This window comes from Arvicanthis niloticus, chromosome 15, assembly GCF_011762505.2.
Source record: "Arvicanthis niloticus isolate mArvNil1 chromosome 15, mArvNil1.pat.X, whole genome shotgun sequence".
NCBI classification, from domain to species: domain Eukaryota; kingdom Metazoa; phylum Chordata; class Mammalia; order Rodentia; family Muridae; genus Arvicanthis; species Arvicanthis niloticus.
The window spans coordinates 5,534,127-5,560,903 of record NC_047672.1 but is presented as its reverse complement, the minus strand read 5'-3'; the positions used below and the strand labels follow the sequence as shown (position 1 = coordinate 5,560,903).

The window sequence follows — 26,777 nt, the reverse complement described above, 5'->3', positions numbered from 1 at the left end:
CATGTGGACCCCTGGGATCAAACTCGGGTTTCCAGGCACAGCCACAAGAACATTTTACACACTGAGTCATCTCTTCAGCCCCAGATCTTTTTTGTTTTCATTTTGTGGTAAAATATTCAACATAAAACTCGCCATTTAAACCACTTTTATGTGAGAATTCAAGAGTATTGACCATATTTACTTCTCTGTGAAGCTATCAGTCTCACCTCAAACAGGACCCCCACCCTGCCCTTTATCATTAGAGAAGTTCAGTCTCTTTTATGAGTCTGCGATCCTCTTCCAGGTGCCTCGAATAAGCAGAATCAACTAGTATGTGTCATTTATTCTGGTCTCTCTCTCTCTCTCTCTTTTTTTTTTTTTGTTTTTTGTTTTTTGTTTTTTTTTTTGTTTGTTTTTTTTTTTTGTTTTTTTTGAGACAGGGTTTCTCTGTATAGCCCTGGCTATCCTGGAACTCACTCTGTAGACCAGGCTGGCCTCGAACTCAGAAATCCGCCTGCCTCTACCTCCCAAGTGCTGGAATTAAAGGCGTGCGCCACCACCGCCCGGCTAGTCTGGTCTCTTTTACTTAGCACAATGGGGCTCAAGATTCATCCATGTTGGGCCCTGTACAACTAGCTGAGTGGGTCTATGCAACTTTCTACCAAACCTGATGATCCGAACTCAATTCCTGGGTCTCACATACTAGAAGAACAGAATTGACTTCCACAAGCTCTTCTCTGCCCACAAAAATGTTGTAGCCCTTTTGTGCATCTATGTACGCTCATACGCAGTCCTAAAAAAATTTAAAAAGGGGTGGGGCAGAGAGTTGGCACAGCAATACAGAGTACTGGTTACTCCTTCAAAAGACCCGGGTTTGATCCTTAGCATCATTTATGGTGGTTCACAATTGCGTATAATTCCAGTTCCTGGGTAATTTAACACTAAGTCAGATACACATTCAGGCAGAACACCCATACACGAAAACTAATTTTTTTTAAAAAAGATTTTTTTATTTATTTCATGTATATGAGTACACTGCCACTGTCTTTTAGACACACCAGAAGAGGATTCCATTACAGATAGTTTTAAGTCACCATGTAGTTGCTGGGAATTGAATTCAAGACTTCTGGGACACTTGTCAATGCTCTTAACAGGCAAGCCATCTCTCCAGTCCTTGTTTTTGTTTTTGTTTTTTTGGTTTTTCGAGACAGGGTTTCTCTGTGTAGCCCTGGCTGTTCAGGAACTCACTCTGTAGACCAGGCTGGCCTCGAACTCAGAAATCCACCTGCCTCTGCCTCCCAAGTGCTGGGATTAAAGGAGTGTGCCTCTACCACCTGGCTTGTTTTTGTTTTTTGAGACAGCATTTTTCTCACTCTGGCTGTCCTGGAACTCAAGATCTGCCTGCCTCTGCCTTCTGAGTGCTGGGTTTAAAGGTGTGCACAACCACTGTCCAGCTTGTTCTGATTTTTTGTTATCTGGTGGTAATGAGAACAGAACCGTGTATACCAGGAAGTACTCTACCACTAAGCTGTACTCTTTCAGGAACCACAGAGCCATTCTTACCATAGCTGTACCATTTTAGATTATGAGCATCAGATGAAGCTTGCAATTTTCCCACATCCTGGCCAACACCTATGTTGTATAATACTATCCCTAACAAGTATGGACTTAAATCTTAGTGTGGTTTTTTCTTTATTTTCTACATTAACATATACATTACCACCTCCAGCTTCCAACTTGAGATTATCATGTCTCAGCGTCATCATAGCACTTAACTGCTAAGAGTCTAGAAACTAGGTATTTATGTGTGACTTGCAAATATTTTCTTCAATTCACACTGTTTATTGTTCGGTATACTACACAAAAGTTTAGAGTGAGGTTATTAATCTACTTTGTTATTTCTGTCTATAGTGTGAGACTTGGGTATGACTTCTCCTTCTGCAGAAACCCAGTTGTTCTATATTTAACCATTTAAATAACTGCAAACTAAGCTGGTTATGATGGTGTACACCTTTAATCCCAGTACTGGAGAGTACTGGAAAGGTTGAGGATAGCCTAGTCTACTGAGCAAGTTCCAGGACAGCCAAGGCTACAAAGAAAAGCCCTGTCTGGGGGAGAAAACTCCAAACCTTTTCAAAGAAACTCTTATTAACATTGATACCTACCAAGAGGGCATCTCTCTACAAACACTTGAAATTGTCTCTGTGGACCACAGCCATTTAGATAGTGCTTAACTTTCTCTCTCTAATCACTAAGGGTGTCTGTTAAGCATCCCTCTGTGTGCTTAAATAATTCCTGTATCATTTACTTAACTTGTTAGAGTCTTGTAACAATGTTTTGCCTTTGTTTTTAAGCTTATCATCGAGTGGCAATCGTTCTTTTCATATTTCGACCCTATTACTAGTGCCTATCCTTCATTCTTTCCCATAAGAAACATCAAACGGGTAAATGAGTCTTTTTTAATCAAATACTATAGAACTTATATTGACTGCAAGGAATTCAAGCCTATTTTTTTTTAAAAGACTTGTTTATTTATTTTTATGTGAGTACACTCTTCAGACACACCAGAAGAGGGCACTGGATCCCATTACAGATGGTTGTGAGGCACCACGTGGTTGCTGGGAACTGAACTCAAGACCTCTGGGAGAGCAGTCAAGTGTTCTTAACAGCTGAGCCATCTCTCTAGCCCCTCCCCCTGCCCCCCACCAGGAATTCAAATTTTTTTTTATCTCCCACCTATTAAGACCTTTATGCAAATGTTTTAATCTTCCTTATCCAGTAAAACCTTTGTTTACACAAAGGGCCACTGCTCTATTCAAAGGATTTGGTTTATATTTTTGACAAAGGGGCTCCCTGACTAAAGGCATGCACTGCCACCACCAGATTCTACCTCATTTTCTTTTATTCATTCTCATTCTGTTTTTAGAGACAGGATTTCTTTATGTAGCCCTAGCTGTCCTGGAACACAGGGATTCCCCCTGCCTCTGCCTCCCAAGTGCTAGGACTAAAGGCATGGGCCACCATGTCTGTTTTTTGTTTTTGAGACAGGCTCACATGCTAAGCACATTAACTATAGAGAGTAGCTAGCCTACCACTCCTTTTATTCTTGGTGTTTTTGAGACTAAGTCTCTCTACATAGCCCTGGCTGTCTGGGAACTCACTATGTATAGGCCAGGCTGGCCTAGAATACACAAAAATCTCCCTGCTTATGTCTTTCAAGTGCTGAGATTAAGGAAGCAATACTATCATGCCCAGCAAGACTGGGAATAACCAAATGTTTATGAGTAGAAATAAAAGGTAAATTATGAAGAAGAAAATACACAATATATTGAACATTATAAAAATGAGAAAAGGCTCACACTTGCACACCGGTAGCCATGCAAGTAACTGAGAATAGTAGTTCACAGTAAGGTAGGTAGAAGATAGAGATATAAAGAGGTTACAGTGACAATTGACCCATGAGAAAGGCACAATCTAATAATATATGTAACATACCTGAATAGTTTGTAAAGGATTTTAGGTCTTCCAGACTTACAGGAACTTGTGCACCAGAAATTAATACCTGGGGAGAGGAGACAGGGGAGAGGTTAAACTGTAAACCTGAAGGGATATTTTCAGAACGTGGTTTATTTCCTGAGACAACTGTGTCTTTGAGTGTAGTAGCCACGATACCTGAATTTCCTGTTGGTCAAACATTCGGAGCCACTCTAGGCTCACTACGTTGGCTAGGCCCTGGCGGAAAGCTAGGCAGTGCGGTCGGATCTGCTTGTTCAGCCGGTAGTCAGCCACCAGGTGGATGTAGGCAATTCGGTTGGCCCCAGTTACTGGGATGTCTTTCCCACCAAATTTTAGTTCAACCACCTGTAACAGAAAGCACAGGGTTCTAGAAGTGTGAAAACAGGGAAACAAAAGTTTTAGAAAATAAAAATCTAACATACACCAGCAGCACAGGCTCACAATGGGATAGCCATGACATGAGGTAGCACCTTTTTTTCTTTCCCATCATTAAGCATCCTGCCCTACCCTAGTACTGAGAAATAACGGAATTGTGACAATTTCATTTTTAAAAAGTACAGTCACTAAGGGCAAAGTTATGAATCAAAGGATCATTTTAGTCCCAGAGAGAATAAGGTACTCATTTTGGAGAATAAACAGTCACTATACTTCCTTTAATCTTTTTAGAATGTTGCCTCTATTATAGAATGTTTGATTTAAAGGACCGTGGTAAATGATTTTGAAGGGAAGGAGAAAGATATATTGACATGCCTATTAATTCCACCACTTGGAAAGCTAAGGCGGGAAGATTTGTAGTCTGTTCTGAGTCACACAGTGAAAAAAACTCTGTTAAAAACAAAATTCAAAATAAACCAAAACATAAAAAAAAAAAGACAAAACAACCCCCACCCCCATACAGCAATACTGCTTCTTTCTTTTCTTTTTCTTTCTTTCTTTCTTTCTTTCTTTCTTTCTTTCTTTCTTTCTTTCTTTCTTTTCTTTCTTTTCTTTCTTTCTTTCACTCACTCTGTAGATCAGGCTGGCCTCGAATGCAGAAATCCGCCTGCCTCTGCCTCCCAAGTGCTGAGATTAAATTCTTCTTTTTTTAAATCTTGGTTTTTCTTTTCTTTCTTTCTTTTTTTTTTTTTTTTTTTTTTTTTTTCAAGACAGGGTTTCTCTGTGTGGCCCTGGCTGTCCTGGAACTCACTCTGTAGACCAGGCTGGTCTCGAACTCAGAAATCCGCCTGCCTCTGCCTCCCAAGTGCTGGGATTAAAGGTGTGCGCCACCACCACCAGGCAAATCTTGGTTTTTCAAGACAGGGTTTCTTGTGTGTAGCTCTGGCTGTTTTGGAACTTGCTTTGTAAATTAGGCTGTCCTTGAACTCACAGAGACTGGCCTGGCTCTGCTTCCCCAGCAGAGTGAACAAAGGTGTGTGCCACCACCACCTCCTGGTTACTCTGTGTTTCTAAATCTAGAATAAATCTGAAAAACAGCTCTTTAAATGTCATGGCAGGGCCAGCAGTGGTACTGCAGTTCTCACAGTAACACAAGCCCTTCCTTCCCTCAGCAGTAGGTACTGTGACTGTGTGAACTTTCATATATAGAGAAGACGACCACAGATGTAGTAGCATTAGCTACAAGAGTATGCTCTGAAATGCCGTATTTATAACCACATGATAGAAATGCATTTCTGGTGTTAGTGGAGGTTACCTATTCCAAGGATAAAGAATATGTAATAAATAAGTGAGGGCTTCATCATTATAATGCCAGCTGGAAACTTGGAAAGCAAAAGCAGACAGCTAATTCAAGCCCATCTTGGGTCACATAATAGTGGCCGGGGGTGGGGTGGGGCACAAAATAAAGGAGCAAAGACATTTCTGTATTCACACATTAACGATGGCACTACTGTTAGTGATGGTCTGAGACAGGCTCTGCATCTGGGCAGCAGGAGGAGGGTTTTGGCTACAGGAGTGCTTATATTGTACATCACAGAACTATTGGCACCACCACCACCTTTCCCCAGATCTACTTTTCTTTTGTATCTCTAGTCTAACAAAAACATACTATCCACCTGAGTAGTATTTTCTATACCCCCAAGTTTTACCACTTTACATCAAGGATATTTTAATGTTAGGTGAAAAACTTTACTTAAATCAACCTGAATCTGGTACAAAAGGGCGCGGTAACCTGTTTGTTCCCATTTTATTAAAGTTATGCAGCTTTCAACTTCAATGATAAACGTGGCTGATTCTCTTCCTGCAGTATTTCACATTTTAGAGATTCAATCTTTCTTACTAATTTGCTTTCTCAATTTGGGATCCATCAAATCTTACAATGGGCTTTCAAGCCATTGTCTCCAAGCTGAGTGAGGACTGTTCATTACCTTAATTCCTCTGCTTGTATTCAGCTGACAGTTCATCTGTTAACCAGGCCTTCTGAGGCTGGCTATTATATTTCCATATATAAAAACACCGCTTCCTTTAAATGGATTAAGGTAGGTAACAGATGATGATGTGATTGTAGGATGTAAAGACAAAGAAACAATCAAGTTTTTAGTTAAAAGGACTTCTAAGACCACCAATCACCTAATAGTGGAATTTCTAGTAACTTATGAAATACTGATACTACCTTTAATTTAAAATCCTCTCTTGGCTAAATCTAAATATCTATGTTTAGTCTACGCTCATTTAAAAGTCACCCAAATGTGCCACAATTCTAGGTTTGATGGGCATATTAAGACACCCTTTGAAGACTGAACAGAAAGGTCATGGGCATACCTTAATGGGAGAAGAAATGACCAGCATTGTGAAATCCTAGGTTCCACTACAGCAGTGCAATGAAAAAAAAAAAAAAAAAAACAAAACAACCAAACAAAAAACAAGCCGGGCGGTGGCGCACGCCTTTAATCCCAGCACTTGGGAGGCAGAGGCAGGTGGATTTCTGAGTTCGAGGCCAGCCTGGTCTACAGAGTGAGTTCCAAGACAGCCAGGACTACACAGAGAAACCCTGTCTCGAAAAAACCCAACAAAACAAAACAACAACAACAAAAACCAAACAACCAAACCAAACACAGACACACACACAACCCAAAAACAAACAAACAAAAACACAGCACAGGGAAGCTCTCCTTGTAGGTGTCTTCTCTCCCACTGCTGAGGGTCAGCTGGGACAATACCACAGCTGCTTCTGCAACAGGGAAGACCCTATGACTTGTCTAAGGCCACACAGTCAAGAAAATTGAGGATTCCAATAAGGCCTCATGATTCCAGTTCAACTAACCATCATCACTTATGGTCTGGTTCTACCCTTGGCTTTTTCCTTCTGTAAACAGGCATAACACTCACACCAAAGGAAATACCCTGGTAACAGAACTGCCTCTTTTTTTTTTTTTTTTTTAAGATTTTATTATTTTATATTATATATATGATGAGTACATTGTCGCTGTCTTCAGACACACCAGAAGAGGGCATCAGATTCCATTACAGATGGTTGTGAGCCACCATGTGGTTGCTGAGAATTGAACTCAGGACCTCTGGAAGAGCAGTCAGTGCTCACTGAGCCATCTCCCCAGCCCCAGAACGGCTTCTTTACAGAGAATAGTGGCACACAGCACAGAGGGTTGCCTGCTTCTATCTACTTCTGCAGAAGTTCCTTAAAACTGCTCTACCAATGTGCTTCCTTATTATTCGAATCAGATCTTTAGTATGGTTATTCCTATATTACCATCTATCACTTTTTTTTTTTTTTTTTTAAGATTTATTTATTTTATGTGAGTAAACTGTTGCTGTCTTCAGACACACCAGAAGAGGGCATCAGATCTCATTACAGATGGTTGTGTGCTACCATGTGGTTGCTGGGAATTGAACCCAGGACTTCTGGAAGAGCAGTTATGCTCTTAACCACTGAGCCATGTCTCTGGCCCCCATCTATCATTTCTTAATGCAGAGAAAAAGTCTACACTACCAGCAGCTGCCTCAGGGTACTAATCATGCGTGCTGACTAGTTTTTATATCAACTTGACAGAGGACAGAGTCATCTGGGAAGATGAAATCTTAACTGAGAAAATGTCCCCACCAGACTGACCTGTAGAGAACTGTCTAGATTGATTATTGATGTGGGAAGCACAGCTCACTGAGGGTAGTGCCATCCCTGGGTTGCTGGTCCTGAGTTCTATAACAGGCTGAGCAAACCACAAGAAGCAAGCCAGTCAAGTCAGCAGCACCCCTCTGCATCAGTTCCTACATCTGGGTTCTTTCCTTGTTCCTGCTCTTTCTTACTCCTTAAATAATGAACTACGCTGTAAAATGAATAAGCCCTTTCCTCCTCAAGTTGCTGTTACAGCAACAGAAACCTTAACTAAAGAGATTGTGCTACCAAGATACATGGCAATAGGAGCACACACATTGGCTGTACAGTGAAAACATCCTTATAATGGTACAAACCTCACCTTGCTCTCTGTCCTCTTAGTGCTGAGATTACAAGCCTGCATCATGAGGTTCAGCATGAACAATCTCTTCTTAACCTGTTTATTCCCTAGGTGTGACTGGTTAGTGAATTCTGGAACCCTGGCACAGAACACACCCAGGATGGTTCCTGATAATGACATCTGGCCTTCTACATGGACAATGGGGATTAAATTAAATTCACAACTAGGGGTACAATTCAGAGAGGGAAGGACTGACAAGCAGGGCATACTGTCCCTGCAAAGATGCTGAGAACAAGAGTGATCCGGAAAGCTTGAGCTGCTGTTGCTGCCAAGCCCCAGTCAAGTGTTTTCCAACTGAAGACAATGCCATGGTGGCAAAAGCATGAGGAACGCTTTCTCACTGAAAGATGCAATGTGTCCCCAGCTCACCTGTGCTTCTCCCAGGTCATTGTTCACCACAGTGAAGTTCAGTCCCAGCTCCTCCACATCCTCCTCATAGCTCTTGAGGAAAAGCAGGTTCCTGTAGACTTCTGGGTCCAATGAGGCAAGATGGTGGATGTCAACATCTGCGCTGGTTCCCAGAAGCTTGGACAGGAAAAAGCCAGCAAAGGGTAGCTCCACCAACATGTTTTCATACAGAGCCTTCAGATAGACCAAAGGGGATTAACAGTCAATATTATCTGTATGCTTCCTATAACAGAACACAGGCTAATTCAACAGTGACAGAGTCCTAAAAGGCAGACCCTGACTCCATGATAATGTGAGGCCAATGCATTTACCACATGCCAGGCCAGGGCTGAAACTAGAGTGTAAACCAAATGGGACTTCTAAGAACCAAATCCTTCACGCTACAATCGGTCAGCAAATGTTTTCCACAGTCAGAAATGAGTGCTCTAGGGTTATAGTATACTAGGCACCAAGTGAACACAAACAGGAAACTAAACAAAACAGAGCACTGTCTCACAATTCTGCAGATGGATCCTCACTCCCCTTCAAGCTCCTGGCAGCTCTGGACACCTTTAGCATCCATGGCTTCAGCTGCATCCCTCTACTTCCTGCCTCTGCATCTACACTGTGTGTCTGTTTTGTGTCATATCTTCTCTTTATCTTAGAAAGACACTGGCCATTGGAATTTGAGACTGAACTCAACTACGTGTTTCCAAATGAGGGCATGTTCAGATAGGGTGTGCTAGATCTAGAACAGATCTCAGATCTCTCTAGTGGCTACAGATGTGGTCACATCAGAACTGTGAATATAGCTGCCCACTCTACTTCTGCAATTCAGAAGACTGCTGTTCTTCCAGAGGACTTGAATTCAATTCTCAGTACCTACATTAGGGGGCTCACAACTACCTATAACTATGGCTCCAGAAGATCTAATATACTCTTTCGGCCTCTGTGTTGGGCTCTTGAATATATATGCTACACACCTACATATCCTTTAAAAAGGGTAAAAATAAGAAATGTCTCCATTGTAAGTTATTTTTGCAATTACTTCACTGTAGCATAGATAAACCTTGAATGACTATTTGATAATTTTTAATAATTTATTTTCATTTTATATACACTGGTGTTTTGCCTGAATATATGTCTGTGTGAGGGTGTCCAATCTCCTGGAACTGGAGTTACAGACAGTTATGAGCTGCCATGTGTTTGCTGGAAACTAGACCTGAGTCCTCTGGAAGAGAAGCCAGTGTTTTTAACCTCTGAGTCATCTCTCCAGCCCCTTTGATGAATCTCACTTGGTTATACCTGAGTAAATTCAGGAAATCCCTTCCACAGATCTAAATTTTATAACTTCTAAGACTTCTCATAATAATATAGCACACACCAGGTTTTGGAGATTCTTTCATTTGCTGTGATGTGACAGATTCACCTGGTGATAGACATGTGTGGTGTTTCCACTTCTGAAGTTTCATGAACGTATACTTAGGAACAGAGCATAGAGGTGGCTAGCAAAAGGAAGACACTGTCCAAACAGCTTCTAAAATGCTAGCAGCATTTTCTTAGTGTCTTATTCTGACAGGCAAACTTGGAAGCCAAACTTTTTCCCCCCACCAATGATGCGTGAGGACTCCTACTGGCCCTCACACTCCCACCTGTCAGGACTGCCAGCTTTTTAATCTTGGCCCTGGTGGTTGAGGCAATGGAGCATCTCACTGTGGCTGGAAACTGCTCTTCCTGACACCCATTGGATTAATTAGTGTTAATGAGTTACTATGTAGATCTCCAGAGATTCCCTAGCAGAAATGGAAAGTAAAATTATGTAAGGTTTCCAACATCAGGTCAAAGATTCATGCCACACAGTAAATATTCCAATAATCCACAGTTGTAAATGCAATACAGACTCAGAAATGTGTGGTAAGAATTAAAAATATATATATATATTTAAGAGGCTGTGGCAAGGTGGCTCTAGATGGTGAATTCAGGTTCTTACTGACAAGCCTAATCTTTGGGACCACATGGTGGAATGAGAGAACCTTACCTTTACCTCCATATGTGCACCACGGCAGATGAGCATACCACAAAAGCATATACACAAACAAACAAACAAAACCTACCACTATACTTTTACTGTCTTATTCTGACAGGCAAACTTGGAAGCCATAACCAATCTTTGTCAAGTTCCTTGGTTAACAGCTTGGCTGGTGCTCTAGAACACTCTTGTAAACATAAGCACCAAGCTGAGCAGATCATGACTGACTCATTTTCCTAAGACCTAACATGCTAAGAAGTCAATTCCTATGGAGCCACAGAAGTCCTCCTCCACATTTTTTCCCCTATTAGAATATGTCTAACTCAGAGATCAGTGTTCATGTTGAGTCTGTGCTCCCTCCCTACCTCTCAGGCCAGCAGCATGTCTAGGCAATGATAACTATATGATGCACTTTTCCCCATGGGCAACTCTTCTCAAAACAGACAAACAAACAACAGTTAATAATATTAACCTGGAGCACTTATAAACACCATTACTTCTAAATGAAGGATGCATTAAAGCCAAGGAGAGCATTTTGCATAAGGCTGCATGATTGATCCTCATGGGCTGAGAAAAAGCCCTCATTTACACAGTGGACTTTGAAAGTAAGCTGGAGTGTAAATCACTGGACGTTCAATATGGAAGGTCACTGTTTGCCATTTCTGCATTAGTAACAATAAACCAGAGAAATCCGTTAACTGTATCAGGCTACCTGAATTTTAAGCAGAAACCCCACCGTGACTCATAAAATGGAAATGCACAGGTATAATTTTTTACATAAGGCAGGTTTAAACCTTTAGAGCATTTAATATACAAGCACTAATAAATGATAGCACTGAAAACTATGATTGCATCAGCTAAATGGATTATAAATTAAATTTCCATAATGTATGCAACTGAGATACAAATGTAAGCATAAATCAAAGTACTTTCTAAATACAGGTTAGTTACACAACTCTAAAACTGTCTACTTTTTATGTAAAATAATCCACTTAGCATTTTCAAGCACATCGCACCACACTTGTTCCTAGAAATATATCAATAACTACCTGTCACCAAAAAAACCAAAAAAACAAAAAAAAAAAAACCCCAAAAACAAAAAAAATCTAGGTATACAGGAAAGCCTGTACAGAAGTTTCCAGTTATGTCCTTCACTAATATTTATAGCCAGAAATTGTGCCAAAATGGTTTGAAATGAAAAGGATTAATTATAGTAGAAGCCTTTTAATATAAGTGAGTGCAGTCTCAATGTAATTAATGCAAATTGTGGCTCTATCAGGAAAAAAAAATGTGAGCCACAGCACAGGCTACTTCTACTTGCTGCCAAATAACTTTGGTAATTTACTACATTAAGAATCAATAAAAAAAATAATGCTTTTCAAATACATCTCTATCAATCTCAGGTAGTTCTAAAGTGAACATTTATAACTTAATCTAAAAACTATAGCAAATGATGTCTTGCTTTAAAGGCATCCTAAATAAGCAAGGAGATAATAATTTTAATCATTTCTAATACTGCTAACCACCAGGCTTAAAAAAACATGTACATGCCACTTAGACTCATTTTTAATCTTTGGTTTTCAGTCACAGCTAACTCCTGTAGCATTTAGGCCTACACAGCTCCCTGACAGTGAATCAGAGCTGTGCCGAATGCACCAGATGCTAAGCTGCACTTTGTTGCCTGTGTGAATGTTAGTTTCAATGAGTGCAACTGCTCATTAGTGACCCAGTGGATGTGCAACTAGAGAGGCAATTGAACACATCTGGCTGTTTTGTTAGTAGAAGAACAGGAACAGCCATGGGGAGTGGGGAGGGGAGAAGATCTCAAACAGTTACTGCTATTAGAGGCATAACTGCTTTAACTTTTGATTAAATCAATTGATGGCCTTTAAAAAACTAACATATTTAGTTCTATATAGATGAATGGGTGGGATTGTGCATGTAGACATTCCTTCCTTGAGTTTGGTAGCTACCTGATACATGTGCTGGTAAGTGCAAAAGCAGTAAGTGCTCACAACCACTGGATCCTCTCTAGACCCGACTTTTCTTTTCACATGTAAGATTCAGGTATCAGTGAAGAATCAAATGCGTATTTAGTGCTGACCTTAGCAATGAACAGCATCAGCTCTGTACACTGCTCTGTGCCTGCCAAAAAGATATCCAGTGTCTGATGTCTTTTTCACATCTTAATCCCTGGGGACAGAACTGAAGAGGTCCCTTTGGCACTGCTATTTTCAGAACTCATATTCTCCTTGTGATACCTACACTGGGCCAGAGCCCATGGCACCCTGCTAGCACTGTCAGGCTCTCCTTAGTTGAAGATTCTCATTTCTGGGCTCAAGGTAAAAGTGAATGTCATGCAAGCCTGAGACCCCAAGACCCATTTTTAAAACCCACAGTTGGCCTCTGACCTGCAAAAGTGCCCTGTGGCACATACCCATTTTCACATTATGTACATAATAACAAAAACGACGATAAAATTAAATAGCAAAAGCTTTTTACTTCAACAGTCTTGTGACAGAAACCTTTGGTGACTTCAGTGACCCACCTGCCCATGATCTAACATTCTAGGTACTTGTTTTTGCCAACTCACTAGCTCACCTTGGCCACCTTGTCTTCTGAACCCATTCTACTGACCCTCACCCAGAGTCCCTTCACCCTCTGGGTTTGACAGCCCATGCTAATTTCTGTCCCCTTTCTCCTTTTCAGTTCTTTCCCTCCTTGTCTCCACTTATAGACTAATTTCCTCTCCTTTCTTATGTTTTAATGTGTCTAAGTATTTTGCCTGAATGTGTGTACTGGTGATCTCAGAGGTCAAGCGTCAGATCCCCTAGGACTGGAGTTATGGATAGTTGTGAGCCACCATGGCAGGTATTGGGAACCAAACATAGATCCTCTGCAAGAGCAGTGCATGCTTTTAACTGCTGAACCATCTCTCCAGCCTCCTATTTTTCTCAACAGTCCAGATTTTAGGATGGGATTCTTTGATCATTGTCTGTGCTTTTAGTTTGTTTACACACAGTCCATCTTTTCTTTTCTTTAGTTTCTTGACATAGGGTCTCATGTATCACAGGCTGGCCTTGAATTCCCAATCTTCCTGCCTCTCTCTCAAGTGCTGGAGTTACAGGTGACGGATGTCACATCTGGCCAGCTCACGATTTCTTGCCTCTCTCTAGTTAGTGGCCACTTTGGTTCACTTAACCCAGACTTCAATCAACTTGAAAACCCATGTTTCCCTGGGGAGTCATTCTCATAGTTAGCTTAGCAAATTTGAGAACTGGCAGAATGAAGCTTGCAAGCTAGCTAGCCCAAGGGACACATAGACTTCTACCATGTCCCAGGTGAAGCTGCTATTTCTGGGTCATCCTTGGGGTTGTCAGCCTCCTTCCCACATAGGCTCTAATCACTTATCTCAGTTCCCTTTGAAGCGTACCTTCCATGACTTCACTGAAGTCTCTCTGCTTCTACCTACGGACATACTCTGGGGGAAAGCATTGAGAATTATTAGCACCCTGCCTGTCTTTCTGTCTTCTTTCAGCTACAGACCTCAAGTCACATTCTCAAATACCTGAATTGAATATGGAATCTTGCAGAGAATACTCTCTCCTCAAAGCATCAGGTCTGTACTTCATGCAGAGGTAAAAGCAGCAGTTTGCTTGTCTAGTGCTAAAGAAAATGGCCCTCATTTTACTGCTTGTTAGTCTGAATGGCTATAGAAGTTCCCAGATGACAGTCAAAGATATAGAGCACAGAATATCCCTTAGCTACAATGATGCTACGCTCCCTGACCATCTGCCTAGGTTTTGCTTCCATTCCAAGCAAAGTGATTGTCCATACTGATAAATGACAAGGCCACTTCTCTGTTCTAATGTTATTTGGCCCATCAGTAACATCACAGAGTAATTAACCTCTTTTCCCTTGAGACAATCTTTTTGTTGTTGTTGTTTTTTGTTTGTTTTTTTGTTTTTAGAGACAGGGTTTCTCTGTGTAGCCCTGGCTGTCCTGGAACTCACTTTGTAGACCAGGCTGTCCTCAAACTCAGAAATCCACCTGCCTCTGCCTCCCAAGTGCTGGGATTAAGGCGTGCGCCACCACCGCCCGGTCCCTTGAGACAATCTTTATCAGGCTTCTGAAACATTGCATTCTCCTTGTTTTCTCTTACTTTTGTGGAACTCTATTGTCCCATGGGACTTGGTTCCCAAGCTCCACCCTCTGTGTGTACCCCTTCCAGTCTAAAGCTCAGTCCAGACCTTGTTCTTGAATACAGTGTCTGCCTAAGGTGTATCTAAACCCTAAGGCATGCCTCAGGTACCAAAATCTAGTAACTTCTTATCCAACCTTCCCTAGCTTAGCCAATACCACCTCTATCCTTCTGTTCTCAGAACAAACCAGGCTCCTTCCTATCCTCTTCCTTTTTCTCCTGACTATCAACAAATGCCTTATATGTTTCTCCCTTTGAGCCCTGTACTACCAGGGCTGAGATTTCATTGTCACCAACCTCTACCTGTTTATACTATCAAAGTTAAACACACTTCAGGTCCTGCAATCAAGTTCAGGAGTTCCTTACCTGCTCTAACTCATGCTAGAGATTGGGCTCAACTATTTACAGCTGCCTTTCTAAGTTGATCTTGTTTAAGAGCAAAACATAGGTGCCATGGCCACTAAATTGTTTTTGTTGTTTTGTTTTGATGAGACAAGATCTCACTATTTAGCCCTGGAACTTGCTTATGTAGACCAGGCTGGCTTTAAACTCAGAGATCCTTCTGCCTCTGCCCCCTAGTGCTGGCGTTAAAGGTGTGCACAGCTATGGCTGGCACAGTCACTCAACTTAAATTCAAATCGTGTAGAAGGTTCTGTCTTAGTTTTTGAAGGTCTGTGCTACTGTTAAGATCATAAGTTTAAGAAAAGACAAGAGCCTTGGTTTGATCGAAGTGAATGAGGCAGAGGACACAATGTACCAAGCTTAGGCTCAAAGATGATGGCAGAAGAGAGGAGCTGTGTCACGTGAAGGATGAGGCAAGCATCTCAAGCTTTACAGATTTAAGCCTCAGAACCCAGAGGGCATTTTCTAAGGGACACTAATGACATATAAGAATAAAGTCTTTCAGTTTCCAGAAAGGTCGAGATCAACTGCTAACTGTCACATCTCACTTTATGATACATTAACTGCATACTCACTCTACTGAAATACACAATTATAAAGCATGTTCAAGTTACACAATCTGCTAATTAAAAATTTCAAATATATTACCATGGTATTAACAAATAATCTGATTTATAGGCATTCTGCTCCAATTAAATCAATATTCTGAATCAAGGGGAAATTTTCAAGTAGAATTCAAATACAATAAAAGATTTGTTCCAATAAATATTCTGAACTTAATTGGCTTAAATGGACTAAGGTGCTTCTATCTGTGAAAAAGTCCAACATGACATGACCACATCTCAGGCTGTTGTTTACTTATCCCTGTCTAGAGCCTGATTTACACACAACAAAGTGCAGGCATGACCCACAGCCCAGGCAGGAACCATCTGCTAATGGAACTTTTAACTGAGAAGTGACCAGTGACAGGAGGTAATTCTTCCTGTGCGAAGCTGCTCTGAAGACCTTTGTGCACTTTATCACAGTAAACAATCACTAACATATGCATTAAGAAAATTTAAATATATTATGACCCAATAAATACTATAATCAATCAATAGATAGTTTTCTTCTCTTGCAGATTTAATGTTCAGGTGCCATGCTATTAGTGCTGCATGGGTGCATTCATTTGGATGCAGACATGCTGATGCAAAGTTAACCACTTACAATCTGATAGTAAACAGACATTTCAGAAACCCCCGAGGAATTCCCATGCAGAAAACTCTGAGGAACTAAATCAACCACCATTCTCAAGGAGCTACAGCTTTAAAAACAATTTAATTAATTCACTTCTATTCTTATTCTGCAGTCTTGGGGGTATAACAACTTGAACAAACTCTTAATCACTGAACTATGTGCCAAGTCCTTGCTTTTTGAGACAAGGTCTTGTTCAGGCTGGTCTTCGACTCACAATCCTCCTGCCTTAGCATTCTAGGTGCTGGAATTAAAGTGCCATCACACTCTAATTTTTTTTTTTTTTTTTTTTTATTTTTTAAGATGAGTACCTGTAGCTGCCTTCAGACACACTTCTAGAAGAGGGCATCAGTCAGTGGTCATAACCACTGAGCCATCTCTCCAGACCCCCCACACCCCAATTTTTGGCTAACATGTATTAATTGTACACATGACTGGGGCTCAGAGTGAATATTTCTATACATGCCTACAATGTTCAATGATCAAATCCAGTCTCTCTCATCTACTCTCGTTTTTCCCTAACTTCTGTATCATTATTCTACATTCAGGACAGCTAGTTTTTAGCTTCCACATACCAGAGTGAACATGTGGTTTATGTTTTTCTGGGTCTGAACTATTTCAATCAATACAATGTCGTTGAGTCCCATTTATTTTCCTGTAAATGGACTGACCTTATTATTCATTATAGCTGAATATTATTTCATCATATATGTATACTATAATTTCTTTATCTGTTCCACTGTTAAGCACCAGTATGGGCAACAAGAATATGCTGGCTTCATTTTCTCTGGGAATATATTAGGCCTTATAAGAATGAGCTACATATCTGAGGGCTTTAGTTATTCTTTGAAGAACTTCTAGAGTCCATATATATGTCCTCACTGTGCATCAAAGTCCCCCTGACCTCCCTTCTCATAAGCATTTCACCTACCCATAGCCCAGACCAGTATGAAACTTAAAATAATCTTCCTGCATTCCAAATATTGGGATTATAGGAGTGAACCACCATGCCTGCTATATCTTTCAATAGTAGCTGTTCTAACTGGATAAGATTCTATTTCAATGCAGTTTTATTTGCATTTGTCTGACAGCTAAAGGTATTAGAGGTTTATACACACACTCTGCATTTTATTTATTTATTTATTTATTTATTTATTTATTTATTTAGGGAGGAGGCACATACCATGACATGCATATGGAAGCTAGGGAACAATTTGTTGTTTTTCTTCTTTTACTGTGTTGAATACAGAGATCAAACTTAAGTCATTGGGCTTAGTGATAAGTGTCATTAGTTTGTATGTTATGTATACACTACAATGTTACATCATATCACCAAATGTGCTACATCTTTCCTCTATAAGACCTGGAATGCAGGCTGGGCATGTTGGGTCATGCCTTTAATTCCAGCACTCAGGAGGCAGAAGCAGGCTGATCTCTGCTGTAGTGGGTAAGGTGAAGAAGGGAGGTCCGAGGAACCACCTCCTCCCTTACCTGTGTTGAGTCCTCAGCTGCCCTGCTACAAGAGGCTGTTCCTCAAGTTACAAGGACTCATAACAGTTTTGAGTCACTGAGACTTCAGTAAAATCTTTCCCGTCTCAATGTGTTGTTGTAGTAAATATTTACTCTCAGCTGGGGTCTTCAGGTCCCAGATTAAAAGACAAAAACAAAAACAAAACACACACCGCACAACCTTTATATTTATGATAAGCCCCAATCAGCACCAGAGCTGGGCCGATCTCTACCTTCTGTGCTATTAGAATCCTTACATTTCTATCAATAACCCTGAGCTATATAATCTGCCATGTTCTATCTGGGCAGCTCTTAACTCCAACTGGCCAACCCTCATGGCCATAATTTCATGACTCTCCTAACCCATGGTGTCTTCTCCCCTTACTACCTTCTTCTCTCTTCCTTTCTTTAGTATTTCAAGACAGAGTTTCTTTGTGTAGCCTTGGCTCTCCTAGGCTCTCACTCTGTAGACCAGGCTCTCTTCAAACTCACAGAGATCTGCCTTCTTCTGCCTTCTGAGTGTTGGGATTAAAGGCGTGTGTCAACACAGTAATCAGAGTTGGGTAGTTAGCAGCCTGACAACAGGGCTAGAGAGCTGGCTCAGTGAGAAAGAGCAGATTACTATTTTTGCAGGGACCGAGTTCAGTTCACTGTCCCTATGTCAGTCAGCTCACAATCAGCTGTAAGTCCAGCTTCAGAAGGATCCTAGGCCTCTGGCCTCCAAGTGCTCCTGGACTCACATATACTATCCATAGACAAACACATAGTTAAAAATAAAAATAAACCTTAAAAACAATTGAGCCTGATGGCAGAGATCCACTGGACATATGGCAGATGCACCATGCCTTCCACTACAAAACTGTTATCTGTCCCATGGGATCAGATTAGAGCTCAAATACACACTCATTTAAGACACAGTAGGTAGTTCCTGATTTTACCAGATCAGCCTGCTAGGTCAGCCTGCTAGGTACATTCTTCCACAATTAACAGTAACCAAAATTTTTATTTAAAATGCAAGTAAGCAAACAAAATAAACATAATATAGAATATATACTTGTATATAAAAGCCCCACATTTAAAAATGAGTAACCAGTAAAAGTTTACTTTTACTACATTTTTTTAAAAAAATTTTTTACTACATTTTGTTGGGATTGAGGGTTACTTATAGGGAGCAATTGAAATGTAGATCCCCCAGAGCCAAGTGTGTCCCTGTCTTGTTTCTGAACATTTCACCATTAAACCTGAAATTTTGCCTTTAGTTACACATTCCCCAGTCATGTAACATGTCTAAATCACATTGAACAACTTTAAAATAGTTTCTTTTGGGGCTGGGGTGATGGCTAAGTGGGTAAAGTACTTATAGAAGGCATTTCATTCCTAGCACCCACATTAATAAAACAGAATCACAAACAGCCAGGCATGGAAGCACACTTCTGTATTTTCAGTGCTGGGGAGCTGGGGAAAGCCGGGCTTGATAATAAACAGAATCAACTAGCTCTAGGTTCAGTGAAAGAACCTGCCTCACACAACAAGGATGGTAGGGAACAAATGAGAAAGACACCAATTTCCAAGTATATCCATACACACATTAAAAAACAAAAAAACAAAAAAACAAAAAACACATCTCTATCTGTAATTTTATAGTCCTATTTTTGTACTACACCAATTATTTTTTAGTCTAACTACTGTCCAGTCACTGTATCATGATGATAAAGTTTTTTTTAAACAATTTTGAATAATGATAATCAATAAAATATAGACAACTCTATAAACACAGAAAATGACATCTTTTGTTTTGAGCCTTATTTTTATACAAAAATTACCTTTCCAAGCATTCTGCCTAGGAAGTAGTAATGCCTTGCAAAAGAATCTCCCACAAGCATCTGAGCAGCTGGGTTGGGGTATAGAAGCCCTTCATTAGTAGTCTTAAAGAACCCTTGGTTGGGGTTAAATCCAGATTTCAGTAGTTCATTTAAAAATTCTCTGAAAATACCACCACCATCGATGCCAGCTTCATCCAGGCCGTGGGCATTGAGCAAGTGTACCCGGATCCGTTTTTTCAAATCAGGTTCTATTAAAAAGAAAGCAATAAAATAAACAGTATTATAGAAAGTATTATGTAAAGGCACCAAGACTATCAACCAGGGATTTTTAAGATTTATGGTCCGACAGCCAGCAATATTAAAGAAACAATTACATCAAAGTTACTTAAAATGCAAATAAACATAAATCAGAAATACCAACTTTTATGTAGAAGGTCTGATTAAAAATATGAATAACCAAGAAAACTTGTGGGAATTTTCCTAGCTCCTACATGGAAACTCTTTTTCATGGATGTATCACACAGGAGACGGTTGGTTAGTGGACCACTGGGAGAAATATTCTTAGTAACAACAACCCACCATCTCTGAAGAGGAAAGTTAGGCATTGGACAAGGTGCCCATGGTGGGCAGGAAAAAGAGGAGGCTTTTTCTAAAGAGATGTGAGTTTGAGGCAGTAAGAGCAATAATAGGCAATAGTGGATGGTCCTGACAACCTTGTCACAGTCTCATCACTGAAATGATGCACACGAGAGTTTCAGTCAAAGACAAGCCTGAACACAAGCTGAAGATAGTGTCTTTTTGATCTGAAAGGACCCAAGCCAGTTTCCACAGCAGGCTAGAAAAGCAACCGAAGGAAGCAAACTACTAATATCTTTTGCACCACCCTGTTATCTGTGGTAGAAATATATACATAATTGTTTATTTTCTGCAGTAATATCCTGACTTTTAGACATATAAACATAAGTTAAAAAAAAAGAGAAAGAGAGAAACTTTTACTTCCATGCCTTTGATCTGAGAATTAGTTGAGCCTTTCACTACTCACCTTTGCTGGGTTTTAGTGACTATGAGGCAGCTAAACACCAGGCAGTCCTGTTGAATATGTAAAATCTAAGTGGGTTTATGACTCTCAGAGCTGAAACACGTACTTCATGAAGTTGCAGGCCTGAGAGACCATTTAAGGAGTGAGCTGGTTTTATTACACAGGAAACTTTTAAGTGTAGATAAGGATGTTTCTGTTATATAACAGGAATTAATGAAGATGACAAGTATCTCCTTTCTTTTCAAAAAACCTAAGTTTCATGTCACTGCTTCTGTTTTGAAAGGTTTCTCTGATTAAAAAAAATATTATTTATTGCTGGGCACAGTGATACATGTCTTTAATCCCAGAACTCAGGGGGCAGAGGTAGGAAGATCTCAGTGAGTTCAGGGCCAGTCTGGTCTACAAAGAGTTCCAGAACAGTCAGGGATATGTAAAGAGACCCTGTCTCAAAAAAACACAAAACAAAGAAAAAATTATTTGTTAAGTTTCAGGAAACCTCATTTTGCAGATCAAAATGTCTAAAAAAACAAGCTGTGTATGGTAGCACATGACTTTAATCCCAGCACTCAGGAGGCAGAGACAGGTAAATCTCTGTGAGCTTGAGGTCACCCTGCTCTACATAGTGAGTTCTAGGACAGCCAGGGCTAAGCAGAGAGACCCTGTCTTTAAAAACAAACAAATAAACAAACAAACTAACTAACTAACTTAAAATGTCATTTTAATGAGATGCCCATATTTTAAATCATATTTATTGATATCAACTAATATGGAAGAGTCAGAAAAATTAAACTGGGGTGGGCAGCTGGAAGAGATAACCCTTATTCCCCAAAAAGAATTGAGCTTACAGGAAAAGAGTTAAATACCTCTCACAAGAAAGGCATGAGTGACTGTTGTCGAAAGACTAGGAAAGGAATCAATGATAAAGAATATCATATGATACAGAACTAATCAAGGAATACCAGTTCTGCCATCCACAGAGCAGGCAAGAGAAAGGGCAATCCCTGGACCCACAGCAGGGACACACCCGTATCTCCCATAGCAATCTGGCAAATAAACCATCTCACCAGGATCACAAGTTGCTCTTCGTCTCATCTAGGAGTAACAGTAGCTACTTCTATAGAAGGTATGCTGTCAAGTCTGCATAACCTTTTGGGTTAAAAAGGGTGTTAGGTGCAGTTATGAGGCTGAGGATGACTTACTTTAATAAACATGGTTAATACTATAATGGGTCCCATATAATTTAAAATACTCTGGCTGCCTACAAAGCCTTGGTTCTTGTCTACTCAGGCAGGCTCCTCTGTTGTCTTCTCTACATTTATGAGAAGAACACACTTTTCACTGATAATTCACAAACATGGTGTTTGTATCTATTTTGGTTAATTTGATTATGAAATACATTCAACAAAAGGGGCTGGAAGGTGTCTCAGTGGTTTAAGAGCACATTTCACTAAGTCAGGTGGTGTCAGCCCATGCCTTCAATCCCAGCACTCAGGAGGCAGAAACAGGCAGACCTCTGAGTTCGAGGCCAGTCTAGTCACAGTTCCAGTACAGCCAGGGTTACACAGAGAAATCCTGTCTTGAAAAAAAAAACAAGAACAAAACAAAACCAAACCAAAACCAAAACCAAAAACGAGCACATACTACTCTCACCAAGAACCTGAGTGTGATTCCCAACAACTCTGTCAGGTGGCTTACAACTCTATCTTGAGGGTGAATTGACATGTCTGGCCTCACACAGAACCCGCACTCTTGAGTTTTTAGCCCCTGCCCTCAAATCAAATAACAAAAATCTATCAGAGTTTTAGATAAAATGCCATCTGAATAATAAAAGGTATTTTAAAACCTACCAAGGCTGGGCTAGTGAGGTGTCTCAGGCAGGTAAATATGCTTGTGCCCAAGCTTGACCACCTATGACCACCTAAGTTTGATCCCTGGGACTGTCATGATGAAGGGAATTCTCCTTTGATCTTCCTATGCACACTGTGGCACATGCACCACTCCTTCTGAAAACATTTTTAATGTAGTGATAATAATAATGATGATGATAGTAATGCTGAAGCTTGAAAAAAAACCCTGGGGGGGGGATCTCAGAACTGCCAAACAAAAGCATGTGTTCTGATACTTATGCCCATCTGTTCTCTGAACAATCTCCACAAAGAGGAATACATATGATTTTGCACTTACTGCCAAAGGATTTTACAAAAGTTTTAAGTGTGAAAACACTATGAATGAGAAATTGTTGCCCTTAGTCATCTTTGAACCTCTCCTTTAAACTTCAAGACCAATGCAAAAGAACTGACACTGAGTATTCCTAGGGCCCTCAGAATATAGCTTGTCAACGATTCTGGTCTTTCTGAAGCTGATTTATGAAAATGAGAATATATAATTGAATAAAAATATTTTCAGCATAAAATCTAGCCTTTCAGGGATCTTGGCACTACTTGTTTCTAAGAACAAATTAGAAGTGCTTGATTTTATTTATTTATTTATTTACTTTATTTTATTTATTTATTTTATTTATTTTTTGGTTTTTCGAGACAGGGTTTCTCTGTATAGCCCTGGCTGTCCTGGAACTCACTGGGCAGACCAGGCTGGCCTTGAACTCAGAAATCCGCCTGCCTCTGCCTCCCAAGTGCTGGGATTAAAGGTTTCAATGGAAGAAAAAAAACTAAGAAAAAGTTATCCTTAACTAATGTCATCAATTCTGCCCATTAAATGAAATAACACCAACTTCCTGAAGAAGGTACTCTTAGGAAATGACATCAAGACTACTGGAAGTCCAACCCCCACAGCTGCAGGTTGCTGAGAGCAATGGAGTACATGGACCTGGGGTTATGGCAAAACAATCCCCCAGTCCTCAAAGCACTCCTGGGTGAAGACTACTCCACATTCTCTCTATAGTAGAATTCCGTAACACTGCAATGAGCACATCGTTTCCATGGGTGAGATCAAGTCTATAAACATCTGTTACCAGCTTCTCCAAACTCCACTGGATCGACTTTGTAAATGGCTAGCTCAAACTGTTCAGAAACCCTCTGAGATAAAATGAGATCAATAAAGAATTGTTACAGGATATTTCATCACAATGTGAATCCCCAGATTGTTTATTTACTTTAAAAAAATTGTTTCTAGTTGTGATCAGCCTTGGCACACACCTTTAATCCCTCCGGCTATAATACACACACCCTTAGTACACAATTTTAATCCCAAACAATGAAAGTAAAGTTAGTTTGAAGGGAAGCACCCATGTTTGAAAGTATGTCTAATTAAGTGGCAGACAAAGTGACTAATCAGAGAAAGGTCTGACAGAACAGGTTATACTCCACTGTCATGAGAAGAGAAAGGAAGGGGAAGCTATTTGATGAGCAGTGCAGGCAGAGAGAGAGAGAGAGAGAGAGAGAGAGAGAGAGAGAGAGAGAGAGAGAGAGAGGAGAGAGAGGAGGGAGAAGGAGAGAAAGAGACAGAGGACAGAGAGAGAGAGAGAGAGACAGACAGACAGACAGACAGACAGACAGAGACAGAGAGACAGACATCAGTTTTACCGGGAGAGTTATAGAGACAGACTGAAGCTAGACACACATGAAGAAGACAGAATGAGCCAAAGAATGAGAAGGAGCCAGAAGATTAGACTAGATTGCCAGAGTTAATTTGAGGTAAAGCAGAGCAACTCATTCAGATGCTGAGAAAGAAGCCAGATTTTGAGCCAGAATAGCTGAGATGAACCAGCCAGCCAGAGCTTAGAAAGAGCTAGAAAGGGTGAGCTTATTCAGAAGTATGCCTCAGAGGCTGAAACAATCTAGGCCCAGATAAGATTGTATATCGGCTAGTAGAAGCTTCCAGGACTAGACCTAGATTAGCAGACAAGGCAGTAAGCCTCCATATGACAATTACTTCAGAAGAATAAAAGTTACATTTACAAAGAATTGACTTTAATGACTAGATGATAAATGAAATAACTATATCAATTGACTTTATGTAAATGAATAGTTAATACAGCAGTTCAAATCTTTTCTTGTAAGCAAATGAAATGTTCTGAGATTATCTGTCTAACAAAATGTTAAATAACCCTTTACACATGGTTTAAAAATCTTCATTCCTTGGCTAAGATCGAAAACACAGGTGACAGCAGATGCTGGTGAGGATGTGGATAAAGAGGAACACTCCTCCATTGTTGGTGGGATTGTTAGCTGGTACAACCACTATGGAAATCAGTCTGGTGGTACCTTAGAAAATTGAACATAGTATTATCTGAGGACCCAGCTATACCACTCCTGGGCATATACCCAAAAGATGTTTCAAAATACAACAGGGACACATGCTCTGCTATGTTCATAGCAGCCTTATTTATAATAGCCAGAAGTTGGAGGAATGGATACAGAAAATATGGTATATTTACACAATGGAGTACTATTCAGCTATTAAAAACAATGAGTTCATGAAATTCTTAGGCAAATGGATGGAGCTTGAGAATATCATCCTGAGTGAGGTAACCCAATCATAAAAGGACATACATAGCATACAATCACTGATAAGTAGATATTAGCCCAAAGCTCACAATACCTAAGACATAATGCATAGACCACATGAAACCCAAGAGGAGGAAGGAAGACCAAAGTGTGGGTGCTTTTTTTTTTTTTAGGAGTAGCAAAATACTCAACCAGAGCTCCCAGGGTCTGAGAACAGAAAGGGAGGGACTCATGACTCCACTTGTATAGGTAACTGAGGGTGGCCTCATTAGGCAACAGTGGAAGTGGAGGGCCATGTTCCCCGAAAGATTGGATCCATAGTGTTGGGGAATGTGAGAGCAGGGAGGCGGGATTGGGAGAATGGTGGAAGCACACCCTCACAAAAATTGGAAGGGGGGTATGGGATAAGGGGTTTTGGGGGAGAAAGGAAGTGGAGATAACAGTGAAAGGTAAATATGTAAAATATCCAAAAAAACAAAACAAAACAAAACAAAAACCAGATAATGGGTCTGGAAAAAGAAAAGATAGTTTACTTATTTCAAACAATTTTCAAAGGTTTCCAGGAGATGCTTATTGGCTAAGATCTTATTTTAAGCTCTTCACAAAAGAATTTATGTCTCTGTTTAATATTCTCAAGAGAGATGCAAATCCTAATTTCTCTCAACAATTAATTGACAAAAGAGGAGTAATTTTACAAAAAGTAGAAGCTCTCATTAATTTATATATTATATAGATTGATATAGATTGATTAATTGTTGGCTGTTTTATAATAGTCCTTTGATCTGAGGGTGGAAGGGGCATGCCTTGTTTATTCTTAACTTTCTAAAACTGAAAACTCATGGCAAATCTGCTGCTGATTGCCTCTGGCATCGCTGAGAACAGTAAAAACTAAGCCACAACTATGTGGAAGGACCCTTTTACTCTTAAATGGAATGGCCAGGAACCAGTTCCTACATGGGGCCGAGGATTGATATGCATGTTTGATACCACAGAAGGCACAGCTAAATGGCCACCAAAAAGATTAATGAACTAAACAGATACCCCCACAAAACCAGGCCCAATTATAAATAAGATGAATAACAATTGACATCCAGGGAAGAGACATTTCCCTGAGAATTCCCTTCTTTTTTCCTTTCCAGATAAAAAATTAATCACTGGTGATGTCTGCTGTTAGGAGTTCTAATCCTGACACTGGCTTCCGGACTTATACTACTCAGACCTCCAATGGGCCTTTGACAAGGACGTCAAACAGCTATAGACTGACATCACTAATCTGAAGAAATCCCTCGTTTCGCTGTCTGATGTGATCCCCCCAAATTGCAAAGGACTTTATTGGACTTGATTTTCTCTTTTACAATAGAAAAGATTGTGTACAGCTCTAGACTGTGTATAGCCCTTAAAGAAGAATGCTGCTTTTACATAGACAAAACAGGGATGATTAAAGAGAGCATGAAAAAGGCCAGAGGAGGTCTTGAGAAAAGACAGAGAGAGAAAGAGAACAATGAGAGCTTGTACAAGAATTGGTCTTCAACCTCTCCATGATTGTTAACCCTACATACTTCCTTCCATCTTGGGACCATTAATTGGGTTATTTTTGCTTATTTCCTTTGGTCCCTGGGCCTTAAATAGGCTAACTTCGTGAAACAACAGATAGATAATCTGATAGCAAAATCTATTCAGATACATTATCATAAGTTAGCTATGGAGGACCACATGTCAGGGCTGAG

The 26,777-nt window shown here is 40.2% G+C and overlaps 1 protein-coding gene across 3 annotated transcripts in view; it reads right to left on the bottom strand.

The window, feature by feature from the left end:
- The window catches only part of Ube3c (ubiquitin protein ligase E3C), a 112,435-nt gene that overhangs the window by 9,713 nt on the left and 75,945 nt on the right, over nt 1-26,777 (bottom strand). For all 3 annotated transcript variants that reach the window (XM_076913291.1, XM_034519053.2, XM_034519054.2), the window contains exons 18-21: nt 19,546-19,793; nt 8,331-8,543; nt 3,652-3,840; nt 3,475-3,541 (exon numbers count right to left, since the gene is read on the bottom strand). In XM_076913291.1, coding sequence (XP_076769406.1) covers nt 3,475-3,541; nt 3,652-3,840; nt 8,331-8,543; nt 19,546-19,793 — 717 coding nt within the window. The remainder of the gene's footprint in view (nt 1-3,474; nt 3,542-3,651; nt 3,841-8,330; nt 8,544-19,545; nt 19,794-26,777) is intronic.